General features: G+C 40.6%; 1 protein-coding gene across 1 annotated transcript; it reads right to left on the reverse strand.

Annotated features, from left to right (window-relative positions):
• Positions 1 to 1,142: 1,142 nt before the first annotated feature.
• On the reverse strand, positions 1,143 to 15,644 carry LOC140545840 (solute carrier family 49 member A3-like). The gene is made up of 10 exons (XM_072668844.1): positions 15,254 to 15,644; positions 11,375 to 11,533; positions 10,181 to 10,397; positions 10,029 to 10,105; positions 9,796 to 9,933; positions 8,935 to 9,051; positions 6,942 to 7,094; positions 6,589 to 6,746; positions 5,637 to 5,749; positions 1,143 to 2,758 (listed from the first exon to the last, which is right to left on the reverse strand). The coding sequence occupies exons 1-10, from the start codon at positions 15,389 to 15,391 to the stop codon at positions 2,586 to 2,588; spliced, it is 1,443 nt and encodes a 480-aa protein (XP_072524945.1). The 5' UTR covers positions 15,392 to 15,644; the 3' UTR covers positions 1,143 to 2,585.
• Positions 15,645 to 16,825: the final 1,181 nt, after the last annotated feature.

Raw genomic sequence — 16,825 nt, forward strand, 5'->3', positions numbered from 1 at the left:
CACATATGGGCGGTGAGGCACAGGTTGGAACAAAATAAAATGTTTGGGGGTCGTTTTACTTCTACCGGTGAATGACATCTGTACAATGCATGCTGGGTAGTGTAGTCAAAGAATAACAATGAAAAAAAATGCTATAAAATCTAGAATTGTGTAAAACCAATGAGGTTTACAGAGGCAAAGTGGCACAACAGAAAAGTGCTACACACAACAAATGACATATTATACACTAGTGTGCGACCCGTTTAAGTAGAGGACAATTATTAATTTCGCCTAGTTTAAAGCAATATTTTCTGGCATTATTATTCATATAGTTAAATATTACAAATTAAAACATCATACCACACATTAAAAAATGTAACAAGCACATATTTTAAATGTTGAAGTTTTTGGGTTTTAAGTACTTGGTAATTAAATATAAACAATCAGGAAAACCTGAAAAACACATGAATATGATGCTAAAGCCTGTTTTAAAAAGGACACTCTGGGCAAAATTTTAAAAAGAAATTACACTTCTGATGATGTATCGATGATCAAATGACTAGAAAATGAGAGTGTGTCCAAGCAAGTCCTTGAGGGTAAATGTATCAAAATGCTAATAAAACATCAGTATAGTCTTTCACTCAGGGATGTTTGTTAACACTTCATCTTTGACAGTATAAAATGATTAAATTCAAAATTAGTGCATTTAACAGAATTAGTCTTCAACAGAATACCATTAGTGCATAATTAAACAGTCATCTGAAAGGCACAACTGAAATATGACACAAATGAAACATGCGTACTGGCCTCCTACATTTGTGCTGCAGTAGTCTCGAGATTCAGACTTCCTGATTAAACACTAGAAAAGCCCATTTCTGATGCAGGCAAAAATGGATAATAATGGCTGTTATTTGGGTTTACTAGTCTATTATGCAGTTGCTGGGCCAAGAGTAAAGCTTGATTAAGCAGCACTGGGATTCTCAGTGAGTGTATGACATATTTGCAAAATGCATGCTGGGTACTATAGTAAAAGAACAACAGTGAACAAAAACACTGTAAAATCATGAATTGTGTGAAACCAATGAGGCTGAAAGAAGCAAAGCTGCACAACAGAAAAGTGCTACACACAACTAATGACCTATTATACACTAGTGTGAGACCCGTTCAAGTAGATGACAAAATTACTTATTTTATTACAATCATTATTCTATTGTAAACATATTGTTAACACACTGGCAAAAAGTGGCAACTTTGTAAGTGGGTTTAGGTCCACTGGACTGCGCTGTCGGTAAGGATGACTGAAGAGAGCTGCAGAACGCATGGATCTAATATGATCTTGCTAGTGTGTAAACTGCATTAGTAATCACTAAAAAAACAACAAAACACCATGTTACATTAGCCTAGTTCAAATGAAATATTTTCTGAAATGATCATTTAGAGATTGTTCAAAAGACAATAGTACCATTATTTGTTAAATATTACAAATTAAAAGACATACAGTACATTAGTAAAGATTTAACCATGTAACATATTCTTTTTTGGGAATGTTGAGGCTTGTGTTTAAGTACCTGGTTTCCAAATAGACAAATTAAATAAAAAGAAAACAACCCACAAAACCTTGAAAAACAGGCATGATACTAATGCCTGTTTTAAAGGGACATGCAGGACAAGACTAACCCTTCTGATGATGTATCAAAAAGTTGGAAGGCCACAAAAAAAAAAAAATCAGATTTCTTCCCATCGTGTCAAAAATGGTTAGAAAAAAGCTAGCGGGCGTGCTAAGCAAGCCCTTATTGCATGATGGTGGAGCTAAATGTATAAAAATGCTAATTAAACATTTAATTTGTTTTTACTCAAAAATGTTCTTTCATTTTGTCTAGTAGATGAATATACTACATAATATATTAAATAATACAGTATATACTACATAATAAACAAGAATATGTACCATATTAGTACACAGCAAGCTGATTGGCTGGTGAGCTGATTAGGTCAGTGGTTCTGAAGTCCAGTCCTGTACAGTTTCCACTACTTCCTACCGAACACAACTGATCCAGCTCATGGAGGTCTTGATACTTAGCTGATGAGCTAGATCAAATAAGTTATCTCAGGTGAATTTTTGAAAATGTAGAAGGCAAGGAGTCCCCTGGGATCACTGGAGCGGGTCATTTGCTGTTTGCCCTCACGTGTTAGAAAGTCCTATAATTTTTTATATAGGAAAAATAAATATTTTATGCTGTTCTACAGTTGTTTGTATAAAACCACATTTTTTAAATGTAAAAAAGCTGCATATAAACTCCTTCATTTTGGCTCAGGAGTGCCATCTAGTGTTTGTCCATCCTAAAAGACACGTGTGCCTACACTTCCTTATGTGTCTCCGATATGTGGTAGTTTTGATGCTGCAGGGGAGCTAGAAGGAGTTCAAAAAGCCCATCCTATAACGTCCACCCCATGACCAGTGTAGTTGTAGTGTACTCCCTCCCACCTGTTGATACATCATAAGAAGGGGCTTTTCCAAGTCTGGTTGGAGTCCAGATCATCACAATCACTGTTACAGTAAGTCAGTGGTTTATATTGCTGTACGTCCAGCTGTTCTGTGCTGGATGTCAAGTGTCCATGGAGTCGTCTGTCTCTCTTCTCAGCGTCTGCTCGGACTCTGTCTGTGAGAAGTCTGCAGCTGCGTCGGCCTCTGCGCGAAGTCGTCTGTACTCTGTGTGGAAGAAGATCACGAAGCAGCAGGAAGCCACACAACACAGCCCTGCCATCACCAGCACCGGCACTGTGTGTGTGTGTGTAGGTAGAGATGAAAAAAAGAGAGTGTGAGAAGACAAATCAATGACTGGACCTCAGCCCAACACTATCATTATGAAGACACGTCTGGCCAAATACCACCCAGCAGCAGTCTCAATCTCGGCCTGTTCCCTTTCCCTGTTCACTGCTGCTCTACTCACACACGGTCTCATATTGCAGGGAGGAGAGAAGCGTAAATGACGCACTTACTGCTCTCTTATAGCTGATGAATCTTAACCTGATGCAACCTCTTAACCTTAAACAGGACGCTTCCATATTTCCATATTTTCTGAAAATGCTAAATGTTTCACACATCAACTGATATAAGAGCTGTAGTTTATCTCACAAGTAGTTTGAGGGCCTTGTCCAAAACTGCTTACCAGGAAATCAAGAGTGTTTTTTCATGTATGGTAGTAGTTCGTAATTGTAGAAATCTACATGCTGTAAAATTAAAATTTACATTAATAATAAAACTAAAGATGTTAAAAATGCTATATCTTATTATATTTAGATATTTTATTAGGCCTAAATGCAGTGGTTTTGCCCAGTAACCACAGTGCATTTAGGGGGAACACATAATAACATGGAGAAATGGTGATAGACATGGGTCTGGCCCTGCTAACACTGATGAATAGACTGGACCAGTGTCCTTTTTGTATGTGTTTATTTGATGAGGATCTTTTTGGGCACATGAACTAACCTGTAACCTGAACTGAAACTTTCCAGCCTGCTACCACTGAAAAGTTAAAAGCACTTTTTAATAAACAACATTCTAAGAGGGGTTGAAAAGGTAACCCTGATATCAAGATTACTGGCTCTCTTTTGCAATCTTTTTGTGCATGAACCAGACAAAGATGTGATCTTTATGATCCTAACCAATTAAACAAGACAAGGAATTTATAGAGCAAACTGAGTATGACATGAAAAAGTGGACGATATAGTCTGCTCTACTTAATGCACAGTGGCTACTCAGAGAAACCATCTTAGGAATGATCTTTGACCTTTGAATACATGGCAAATGGGCCAGAGTATAGTTACTTACCATTATTAAAGTGGTAGTTTGTCATTAAATCTAATTTTCACAGTATTTTATCCTACCACAAATGGAGTAAATCAGTCAAGATATGTTTAGTGTCTGATGTTTGCTTTTTTTAACATTTTTACTGGGGCTATAAGGCTAATATAGCTAAAACGGAATGAAAGCCTAGAGTCACCAATTAACGTCATGCAAACTCAATGCCAAGGGCACACTGACTTATACGGTTTCTGATAATATATGACATGCTGTTATGTATAAAAATGGACAAATGTGGATGTGTAGCTTAAAAGGTTTTAGCCAATTAATGTCAGAAGCTGCGTTAGAAACCATATACGATCAAGTTAATTTGAGATTACCTGGCAGCTCAATGTGGTTTGAAACAACTGTGTAATTACTTCAATTCAATTCAGTTGTAATTCGTTTGTATAGCACTTTTCACAACAGGATTAGTCACAAAGCAGCTTTGCAGAGATTCTGACCCAAACCATATTTGAGCCAGCCAAGCCAGAGGCGACAGTGGTAAGGAACAAAACCCTCAGTTCAAGAGGAAGAAACTTAGAGAGGAACTAACACTCAAAAGGGGAACCCCTCCTTCTTTGGTCAACACCAGTTAGCAGAACAAGAAAAGCAAGAATAAAAATGGAGTTACAAGAAAGAAATTGAATGAAAAGAAGACTCAGCTGCTCAGATGAATGAATGTGAAATATTTGAGAACTATGACTAATGAAAGAGCAAGCTATGGGTTATGAGAATGGGAGTAGGTAGCAACACCACCTTTCCAGTGACAGACTAGTTCCATTCCCCAGCCAGGCAAGCATACCACACTTCACCAAGAAGAGTCCTTGGGGAGGCCTAGTGCTCCATTCACCTAGCTGTGTGACATGATTCAAATATAAGCCGCTCTGCATAAGAGCGTGAGCCAAATCACTAAATGTAAATTTGAGGACACATGTTTAGTGCTGTTGTAGAAGGAGAGGAGATGAAACTGGTGTAGAGTCCATGCAAGCTAAACAGTCACAATTATGCAGCTTCATTTTGCTGTGAACAACTCGACCCAAGAATCCGGAGTAAGACGGCATTGAAGCAGGCTGTAGGGAAGCGGATAGCTGGCTTGGCGAAACAACAAGGCAGACAGCAGGAACAGGTCACCTCAGGTCATGTGATAAGGCATACAGTTTGCACAGTTCTATATACTGTGGGGTATAAGTGTCTGTTATTGGTTAGCTACATTGGCTACATTATAGCTCCGGTGCAAACCTAGCAGCTAACTGATCAACTAAATAATTGTTAAATCAGTTTTTTGGGTGAATTACTTTTGCTTTAAAAATGCTGACTGCTGGGCTTGTGTGTAACTAGCTTTCCAGAGTGGCTGAGGTGTGATCTTTTGTACCTTTCATATGCTAATAGGGGCAAATACAAACGAGTGGTGGGTGGGGCTGGTGAGACTAGCGCTGTATTGGGACTATTATTCTGAGGCACTTTGTATTTAACACTGGCCCTGCTGTGGTTTGGGGGCTTCTCTTTAAGACTACTTGCTGAGCCATTGCTTAGGTAACTGCTTCCAAATGAGCCCACACCCTGAACACCCTGAGCTGAGAATTCCACTTATTCGTGGCTTGATGAAGAGGTAGTGAAAGTAGCACACTGATCATTGCTTTCTAAGGCGTACGCTACAGCACGTGATGAGTACAGCAACTCAATATATTGACACTTTCAGTTGCTGTTTTCTTAGCTTTGTGTTTTGCTCACTTTTGCTCAGTTTTTCTCCCATTCTCTCCAAGTCTGTCACATTAAGAGATGCTCTAAGATTAGTGGACCGTGCACTTACCCTTCCAGCTTAGGTTGGCATCCCCACCAGCAGCACACACGGAGACAGGGGAGTCTGCCAGTTTCTTGGTCAGAGCTTGCAAGAGCTCAATGTAGATGATGGACTGGATCTGCCTAATGAATTCATAATAAAGAGTGAATAGCTTTACTGAGCTGGCCAGAAACTTCATTCACTAGAAAGTCTAGACCTGTATCGCATTGTCGCCTTTTATGTTGTGTGAACACTTTATAATGAATGGACTAATAGAAATCTAAAAGTACATTAAGGAAAGTCATATTAGATTACCTTCACACTTAGATAATGTACATTTAGACATAAGTATTGTCAATTATAATATTATTATGATTATTAACTGAATTTGGATCAAGATTGAGCATTAGCGAGCCTTACAATACATTTATACTGATTACTGGAGAGAGTTACAGAACCTCAACTGGTTCTGTAAGGCTCTGGCTTCTGGTAAATGATAAAATAAATTATCAACTCGGCTAGCTTTCAATATCAGTTTATATTTTTAATGGCACAGATGGCATGAAACACTGTTAACATCCAGTGGTTCTTTGCATTCATTGGTTGTAGATCAAAATATTACCAAACCTGGTTATTGGCACCCTTCTTCAGGACTCTACACCACAGAGCAGATCTCATGTACCAGAGATTCATTTTGTTGCTGTTAGCAAAAACACTGTATCCATAAAACGGCCTCTTTATAGGAGGAGGAATAAACTGCTTCATTTTCAATGAAAATTAAAAAACGCTTTGTAGTTAATTGACGAGCATTTCTATTGGTCCATTCATCATATTTCATCATAATATTGTAAAGCACAACTGCCAGATTTGCATTACGCCAAAATAAATACAAGAGATACCAGGTTTTTGCATGACCGTGACAATTTGCCTAATTTGCATGTTTTTTTCTGACAGTGTATTGTGTATAAGGTGTATGATATACCCTGAAATAAAGATCAGACCAGCTGACGTTGCTTCTCCGACTGGATAGGAGCACTCTACTGACAGTTCCATGGCAACCGGATAGATGGAGAATCCAAATAAACCAAAAAGAGCACAAACTACCCCGACTGCAGCTTTCTGCTCCCTCATCTGAGAAACCTGGGAAAAACACAGAGCACACTTAATGAATGGGAAGTATAGAGAATCTAAACCAGGGCTATCAAATCTGCGGCCTGACAGACAAAAATCTGCATTCCTGCCGCCAATTTCACACAGATCTTCTTCTGGCCTTAACGCTGAAATGATTGGACACCCTTGTTTTAAAAGCATCAGGGGTCTGATTGTGCTACTCACCACAGCAAACGCAGTGCAGGCCAGAGATGTAAGGCACATGTTTATTTTGGTAGCCTCCGTGAACCTCTTTGTCTTGTCCACAAAAATGCCAAGTAGAGCAGCACCGATCACCCCAAACACAATGAAGAGAGCTCCACACACTCCGGCAAAATCCTGCCAACACAGCAGATAAAAACGAGGGATTGTAGTATAAAGACACCTGTCTGGAAGGTCCACTGGAAATGGAAGGAATATGGCCCATGTGTAAATCTGCTTAGAGCAGGCCATCCTCACAAATTGAGTGAATATGACAACTGTTGCCCGGTTCTTCACCAGTCAAAGATTTGATGAGTGTGCAGCAAAGAGAATTAAATCTGGACTACAGTTCACCCAGAGGCATGTGGGATACTCCAAGCTCAACTAGAACCCACATGATGATGAAACCAAAATGGAGTTTTTTTGCCCATGAGACTAGACGCTATGTTTGGAGGAATCCGAACAGTGCACATCTCCACAAATACTCCATCTCCACTGTGAAGCATGGTGGTGGCAGAATCAAGTTAACTTTTTCTGAGTGGTCATAGGTGTCTTGCTGGCCTCTCTCACTAGTCCCCTTCTTGCACGGTCAAATTAGATTGACCATGATTCCATTTACAAAAGCAATAAAAGGGAAAAACGTCCAAGGGGGGTGAACACTTCTTATAGGCACTGTAGCCTACAGTGTGCATCATGTCTCATCATTGCTGTTCCTAAGATATGTTTTTTTCAATCCCCATTTTTCTACCAATTTAACCATTTCTAATTCGACTCCCCCGCCACATGATGCTACCAGCACTGTTAGTGTCAAGGCTATTACATACTTCAGAGTCCTATGAGGTTCCACCTTGGAGGAGAACATGAAATGCCAGCTTTAAAAAGGTTCTTCACACTTAAACATCTCATTTACAAAAATGGTCATCTAAAAGACCATCCACTGGTTAGCTGGCTTCCTGTAGCTGCCCGCATCAGATTCAAAACCCTGACGCTGGCCTACAAAGCCAAGAATGGACCAGCCCCTCCATACTTGATGGCAATGGTCAAAAGCCGATCCGCACCTAGAGCCCTTCGAGCTTCGAGTACGGCTTGGCTCGACCCGCCATCCCTCAAAATCCGCGGAAGACAAGTGTCCAGGCTTTTTTCTGTCTTGGCACCAAAGTGGTGGAACGAGCTTCCCCTGGGTGTCCGAACGGCCGAGTCGCTCGCTGTCTTCAAACACAGACTGAAGACCCACCTCTTCTGAGAGTACTTGGACGAATAGAGTTCTATGGTCACCTTATTGTCTTGTGTTTAGTAATGTCTAAGCTTAGAGGTATCCTTTGAATTATTGGTCTATTTTAACTAGCTAAAGTTTTTCTTGGGTAAATAGCAAAGCACTTTGTAAGTCGCTCTGGATAAGAGCATCTGCTAAATGCCGTAAATGTAAATGTAAATGTAAAGCTAGAGACCTTTGTTGGCACCCTTATGTTTGAAAGAGTAAACACTAAAATCATCTTCATATCCAGGCTAAACTACATCCTGCTTCTGCAAAATGGCACACACTAGGTCCCACTGAGTTGAGTAACCTCTACACTGACAGGACATCTGGTACCCTTTCCTTTTCCACAAGCTCCTGTGTCCAGCTTGAGTCAGTACAGTTCAAGACCCTCTACTGACTTCACAGTACAGCTAGACTGGCTAAAACATAACTTCTGGAACAATTTTTTTTTTAATAACTGGGACTCATTTTAGAAAGAACACAAACACAGAGATATACTGGTGTCTGCTGTGCATATGTACATCCTGTAACAGCAGGCATAGGTTTGACATGAGTGCAATGTAATGAGGACAAAGGAAAGTTTATTTATATAACAGAAACAAGCGATTTTACTAGACAAAAGTAAATGTGTTCTGTGTTCAAACTGGCGACCAGATGATGACCTTAAAATCCACGCCGTGTTTCAAAGGGTCATTTAGGCTGCCTGTAATTTTGACTTACATTTGCATAGCCTTTGATACACAGGATCTGCTCCAGCAGTGTGAAGAAGCAGGTGAAGATGGCGATGCCTGAGCCAAAACACACCAGCAGGATTAGATAGGCCTTGTTCTTCATCAGCTGCAAGACAAGCACACAGACCCTTCTCAGTTAGGTGATGGGAGCACTTTCATTTATAGCAATCCTTTGGACAAGACCTCCAACAAACCTATGCACACTGTGTTGGACTCTTACGGCGAATGTAGTCTGTTAGTACAGATATTGTCTGAAGTTTGATTCTTTAGTTTTGAACTGAAGCTAAGAAGCAATGGAAACTAACAGGCACCAAGTAGTGAGTGCGCTAACTTGCAGGCCTAAATCTTTCCACACTTTCCTCAAATCCTTATAGGCTGTTAGGTAATATATTTGACTGAACCTGTGTTACATAAAGGGCCCAGCACATTTCCTTCACCCATATTTTAATCACCCACTAGGTTGCAAGCGCTTCACAGTGATCATCAGGTAGGCACGTCCCCTCCTCAGTGTTTTAAGCCCATGACACCTCCGGAAGGCTCAACAGTGAGGTCTGGCATCCCAAACCTACTCCCTTCCAAGCTCAGTTCACAGAACTATCACTTTACCAACCCCATAACTGTAGAGCTACACTGTACCCACTAGTGCTAGACATACTGTTATCTTGTATTTCATACAGAACATCTACAAGAGAAGCAGACCATCTGGAAATGGAAGTTAATGTTTTTTTTTTTTATTTTAAGTAATTTTAAAGAGTTTATGTTGCTTCATACTTTATACAATTTCAACACCATGCAGATAATTACTCCTCAAAGTTCTCAAACTACGCAGAAAAAGTGAAAAAGGTTATACCAGTTTAATGCCCTGTAGGAATGGCTCAGAGCTGGAGGTCTCTGCACTAGCAGAGGGGGGCGTTGGGGGAACGCTCTCCCGGATCCCCACCGTTGCTAGGAAACAGACTACGATGGCAGGTATGGCGTATATAAGGAGCTGCAACAGTGACAGACAGTGTGGGTATAAGAGCATAGCTACGTACAGCGTGTAAAACAAGCTGAGACATTAATGACAGTTCGTTTACATCTTACCAGTGTAAAAAGACTGCTGGTCTCACTAACGATCAGGGGAGAGAGGACATTAGCAAAGAGCAGTCCAAGAGGGTTTGCTGTAAGAGGAATATTAGTGTCAGCTGTAGCATTTACTCTTACTTTACTTTTCAAGTAAATAAATAAAGACTCACACATGGAGGCGATCATGTTAGCTGTAGCACGTTGGTGCTCAGGGAACCAGAGTGCCGCCAGTTTGGTGGGGGAGAAGATAACCAGAGGCTGGGCCACAGCCCCCAGAGTCTGCCCTGCCATCACCACGGGGAACATGGCCCACTCTGGGACGAAGCTGAGCACTCCCAGCACTCGCATTATACTGCCAATCATGTTGAGCCAGGAACCCAGGACCAGCTGAGTTAATGAGAACATGCACACTTAGAGACCTGCAAACTCTTAAAAAGCAAAAGTTTGTTCAAGGGTTTTTAGTAAAGTAAATAAGTTCTGTACTGAACTAGGACAGCTCAAGGAACCATTTGGGTGTTTTTGTCTGGTTAATGGGTTCTTTAGATGGAAAACATTTCTGACAAAGACATTTTTGCTTAGAGTATTAATGCAGTCCCAATTTCTACATTTTCAAAATGTTTATTTGCTTTTGCTTGGACAGTGACAATGCCTTTGATGTAATTTTAGGTAACTATCCATAATATTAGACCTGTCTATCTTACATCTTGAGTGAATCTTGTCAGGGTTTAGGCCAAATCTTCTATTATTGTAAAGCCCTGAACCATGTGTGTGTAAAATGTCTTGTTTTAGAGGTCTAAAGCTCTGCAGATTAGTGTTTCAGATTAGTTTTTTCTCCTCTAACACTCTGCATTCAGCTCACAGAGAGCTTGCTAATGCGCTAATGAGTTGAATCAGGTGTGTTTAGTGATGTAGAACACTAATCTCTGGAATTTTAATGTCCTCACAAAACATAAAGTATTCATTATTCAAAACACATTCATTATTTTGTATTGGTATTCCTAAAAAATCTTCTATACTCTCTGTTACATTTACTTTCATCAAGCACATTTCACCTTTCAGGAATGTCAAAGAGGTCACATACAGCTTCCTATTTTACAGGTCTACTATGAAGTAATATCCAGGCCAAACGCCCATCATAAAATACATATCCAATTCTAACAACTAATGTCTCTCTGGTGGTTCTCATGGGTCTGTTTTCTGACAGCACCAGATCAGCTGGCGTCAGCTGGAGTTCTTCCTATTAAATCAATCAAAATGCTGTATCGTGAATTTAACAATGTGCCTGCTATTAAACAAAACAGATAGTGTAATTAATCAGCTGTGTGAAAAGAAAGTATGTGCTGCATTTGTGTTATTCTCCATACGGTCAGACGCAGTCCCAGGGTATCCAGCATCCATGTGGAGACAAGGCTGAGAGGAATGGCCACCACCATATAAACCAGAGAGAGCCAGTTGACCTGGTCCAGAGACACTCGCAGGTCCTCTGCTGTCCGATCCGCCACAGGTGCAAAGGTCAGCCATTGCTAGACAGCAACATGCAAACAACACAGCAGCCAGTCATTCAGTATCATGCAGTATATATATACATATATATATATATATATATACACACACACACACACTATGTGACTTGGCCATGCAATCTATGTTTTTTGGTGTGGGTTGTGTATTAAACTTCTTTGTGTGTGACCTAAGAATGCCTATGCTTTTCCACACTATCATTCAGCCCTAGAATTTAGTCATGAAGACAAAAAAAGGGGAAGTCTTATTTCCCCACAACATGTGCAAATTAGGAAAGCACATGTCACACTCACATGACCTGACACCATTCATTTATTTAGAACTGAGGCATCATGACCCATTCGCATGCTCAGCGTTAGTGCTGCACGAGACCTCACACAACAAAAGCTTTTGTTGACATTCCAAAATATTGAATTTCTGCAGCCAAGTGTAGGACTCTGGTCAGCTGATAGGATTCCACAATACCACCACTGTTTCCCTGTACCATCACACTCTCTCCCTCTCTCTCTCTCTCTCTCTCACACACACACACACACACACACACACACAGTCAAATTATATTCCATTTTATTTATATTTACATTTGCAGTTCTGTTAATTATGTTCTCTAATAGCATTTAACCTTAAACTCCAGGCTTATTGCTGAATGAATTACTCAGTGACCACCATGAATAACTATGAGAGTGAGGAAGTTAAGCCTGGACCTGCCTACAGGCCCCTAAAGATTAAGGGGTTAAAACATAAAGGGAGAGATAATCTACTTACACAGGGATAAATATGGATATGGATATGGGTATCAGATGAATATCAGCAAAAAATGTTGAATAAAAATGAATCAGATCCAATTCTGTAAACAACATAGCCCAAAATAGCTCATATTCACACTATGTGACGTAATGTAATCTACTGTGTGTGATTCGTCCTGTGGAGTACTCGCGTTTGGGTAGTTTGAGCATGATGGCCTACTTTTAGATGCTCATCTTAAGGGAAGTAATCTCATTAAAAACAGCTTATTTTAAAGCTTAGTGTACCGCTGTACTTGAACCCTGCCACATAACATTGACATAACCATGTCATATTATGGCAGATGTCATATGCTGTAATAACAACAGATTACATCCACTAATTTAACAGTGTTATGCTACCATTACCGCTAATCATCATGACAATTACCAGTAAAAGAACATAAAACTGCTATATTTCTGGACACTGCATGTCAGCGTGGTTTGGGAACCCTGTATGCAAGATTTGTAAAGCACAGAAAGGTTTGGGCGACGTTTTGTTGGTTCTCTTAAAGTAAATGAGTAAACAAATTCTCTACTGAACCGACTTTTTTAGTAATTCTAGAGCCCAATTTCTACTTATCTGCTAAATTTAACATTTTGGAAAAACATTCATGCACATTTAGCAAAGAAACTGTGCAAAAACCTTGCTGTCCAATGAAAAAGCTGTATTACCATTTCTGTCCGTTTCTAGTTTTCTGAATTGTATGAACCCTGCAGCTGCTTTGTACACTGTGTAAATGAATCTGGATAAATCGACCAATAGAAAAATATCTAAATTACTCTAAATAAACTCCATTCACAGTTAATAACATTTTTGCCTTCTCTTGTAAGGCACCATTTTGGAGATACGTGTTTGGAATGATAGAAACATCAACATATTCATGTAAATCACTTTTTCAGTCACTCCTGTAATGTACTGCTTTAACATGGGATGAACAGGTTTACTCAGTAAATCAGCACAGGTTTACCCAGTAGAACTGAGACAGTCCATGGGTGTCAAACCGAGGTCATAGAAAGCCACAACACTGCAGAGCACAGTGTTTACACTGATCTCGCTCATGAAATGCTTTGAAATTCGCCCTAAAAGGTTGAGGTTTCTGACTGAAAAGCAGTCTGTCGTTTAGCCATGCTTTTAGTTTGAAAAATAAAGCCTTCGTGCACAGAGACGCAGAGATTATCCAGATGTGTAAAGAGAACTGAGAATTGATGGTCTGATGGTCAGAGTGCGTTGTTGGTTTTCTGTTTCATTTAGAATGGGAATGACCTCTGGAGGTACTATGGGTCACACCAAACCTTCAACAGCTAATGTGCCTACTTCACTTTTGTAGTCAATAATGTTAGTTTGACCTCTTGAGATACTCTTGGTATGATATGGGCTGAACTGATTGGTCCTTTAACCCAACGCTGAAAAACAGCTTAAGATGGCCATTCTACCAGCCAGTTTAACCATGGTTGATGCAGGCAACATGAGACATTAGGTGATGGGCCAGTGTGTTAGATATAATGGTAGAATACATACGAAATCACGTTCGATTCCCTAAGGAAGCTTTCGATGGACAGTAGTGTTTGTCAATGTGAAGAACTTTAGGTATGTGTAAAACACTTCCATCCACATAAAGCAGCTAAAGGTTCTGGGAAGAACGATACATTCACACTCATAGTCAAGGAGCTGAGAGTATGATAAAGAAACAGTTGTGACCTATTTATTTTTTATTAACCCAGTATCTGAACCATCCCAGGAGGCACCAGTTGATAATGTGACGTCAGAAAGAGGTCGACTCTACGCCACACAGACATTTTATTTTCACTGAAAATGAAAATCGGGTTGATGTTAAAACCCAGCTCAGTACAGCTGTTGGATTTTGGTGGAAATCGAGGTCAGACGTTCTGGTTAAGTAACACCATGACTTAAAACCAACAACATATCAATATCTAACAACGTTACAATTTTACGTTGTGTAGACGTTTACATTATTAAGTTTAACTGGGTTTTGGTCACCATATCTTAATGACATGCCGGTATTTAACATCAGCATGACGTTGCAATGTTTGGAATTTGGTTTCTTAACATCACAACTTAAAACCAACAAAATATCAACGTCAGCTGCCGTCACTATAGATCAAATTGACTTTGGTATTAGACGTTGTCTTGACGTTGAATTTTGGCTACCCGATGTGACGACCTACATTCAAGAAGATAACAACGTCTAGCCAGCTGGGATAAAGCTTGTCGACACTGTTACTTTTCCCATGTAGGAAAAACACACCATGTTTGCTAAAACTGGACGTAGCATAGACGTTCATATGATGGTCATCGCATCTCACAACGAAATGTTTTTTGTATTTACATCAATAGGACATTGCGAGGTTTGGAAGACGTTGGAATTTGGTTACTTAACATCACAACTTAAGACCAACAAAATATCGACGTCAGCTGTCGTCACTGTACGTCAAATTGACTTTGGCATTAGACGTTGTCTTGACGTTCTTCACTCGACGTCACGACCTACATTCAAGTACGTATCAACGTCTTTCAACGTTGGCGGCCAACTGGGATAAAGCCTGTTGACACTGTCGATTTTCCCATTTAGGAAAACACGCCATGTTCGCTGGACGTTGGACGTTGCGTGGACGTTCATATGATGAAGTTTAGTTGGTTTTGGTCATCACATCTCACAACGAAATGTTGGTATTTTACATCAATAGGACGTTGCGACGTTTGGAAGACGTAACGTCACAATTTAAAACCAACAAAAGAACCGTCACTATATTAGACGGCATTAGACGTTGTCTTGACGTGCTTCCCTCGACGTCACGACCTACATTCAACTATATAGCGACAATAACGTCTATCAACGTTCGCTCAAACTGGAATAAGCAACAGTTTCCTGAGGCTCAGTCCGGGCTGTCGAGTCAAACAACAGACAACAGACCTACCACTGAGTTGGAGCAGTTCAGGAGGCAGAGGACACACAGGATGAACCACCTTCTTCTGTACACTCTGAACTCGCCGGGTTTCCTCAGAGCTGGGCTGCGTTCAGCTCGTGTCTGGGTGTTGAGTGCTCCATCATCCATGAGTCAGGCTGGAGGAACAGTGAGCAGAGCGCGGAGATCTTCTCCCAGTCCCACAGGCAGGTCAACACCGCAGGAGGAAGCATTACTAACCTCTCTCAGCTCCCACACTCTTTATGACCCTGCGTCCGTGCGACCCATGACGAGTCGACTCCCAAGCACCTTCACGTTTCTCTGATTCAGTATATAGAGAGTGTCACTGCGGTTGATGGTCGATGGGGTTACTTGGACTCACGGTGAGGAGTGTGCTCTGTGTCCGGCAGTAGAAGCAGAAAGGCAGGTAAAGAGAGCGCAATGAAAGTTAGAGAGTGGGAGGGGCCTGTGGGTAGCCACGCCCTTGCCCTCGTGACCATTGAGTCAGAGCTGGAGCTGCAAGCACGCCTTACCCAAGGCAGCAGCTTTGGCCTGCTGGGAGCTCTGTCCTGCACCTTCACCTGTAGCAAAGGCCAGGTCTTTAATATATGGGTGACCCAGAGTGAGCAGCAAAGTTAGTTCAGAGTCGAGTTAAGAGGCTTTTAATGACGTTTCATTTGTGCACAAATACACAGTGGAGCCAGCTTACGTTTCTCCAGCGCTTCATAAAGTCCAAAGTGCAAACATAGTGCATACATAGAAAAAGAACGAAACCATGAATGCTATATGTATATATATATGACTGACATATACCACAATAAACAGACAAGATAGATCCAAGTCACTATACGAATACAGGCTTGTACAGTAGTCCTGAGTGCAGAATAAGTGGGACATACAATAGTGCAAGGTCAACAGACAGACAAACACAAGACCAGGTGCATAGACAATAAGTACAAGGTATAGATAGGTAGCTACACTATAGGGACAACAGTATCGTGACACATTCTGATTCATAGCTTCTTCTGAAATCAGAGGTATTAAAAAGACCCCATACTGCTTTAGTTGGAGACATTAAGTAACTGTGGCATTCATAGTTCGTGAGATCAGGATGTTGGATGATCACCGTCCCACCTCCTCCTAAAAGCTCCACAGCTTTATACTCCTCCTTTATACTGGCATTAGGCATGGTGGCAGTACATTCATGTTCATCTGCTCCAGAAAGCCCTATTTTACTGGCAGTACTGCTCTACAGGAATGAGACAAGCTGTGTGTGTATTTGCATATCTGTGTCGGTAATAGGTGCAACTCAGAGTAGCTCCATGCATTCACTAGAGGGGTTGTCCACAAACATTTGGACATTTTTGGCATTAATGATGCCAAAGGACAGTTGTCCAGTAGCATGCTACAACATGGGTGAATACACATTATTTAAAAAGTACTAGTAATAAACTACATAGACCACAGGGCCTATAAATATGGAGATTGTACATTAGTGAATGTGTTAAGAGGCAATGTTGTGCAAAGAGATTATTATTAATTACAATAGATGTGTGGTGAGGACAAGATGACAAGATATGTAAC

Source organism: Salminus brasiliensis, chromosome 2 (assembly GCF_030463535.1).
Source record: "Salminus brasiliensis chromosome 2, fSalBra1.hap2, whole genome shotgun sequence".
In the NCBI taxonomy this organism is placed as follows: Eukaryota; Metazoa; Chordata; class Actinopteri; order Characiformes; family Bryconidae; genus Salminus; species Salminus brasiliensis.

Bases quoted from the DNA above. Each gene is read 5' to 3' on its own strand.
- LOC140545840 (XM_072668844.1), bottom strand. From the start codon at position 15,391: ATGGATGATGGAGCACTCAACACCCAGACACGAGCTGAACGCAGCCCA. The intron at 10,106-10,180 runs GTGAGTCTTTAT...TTCCTCTTACAG, and splicing joins TAACATGATCGCCTCCATGT to CAAACCCTCTTGGACTGCTC. The intron at 5,750-6,588 runs GTATATCATACA...TGAATTCATTAG, and splicing joins GGTCTGATCTTTATTTCAGG to GCAGATCCAGTCCATCATCT.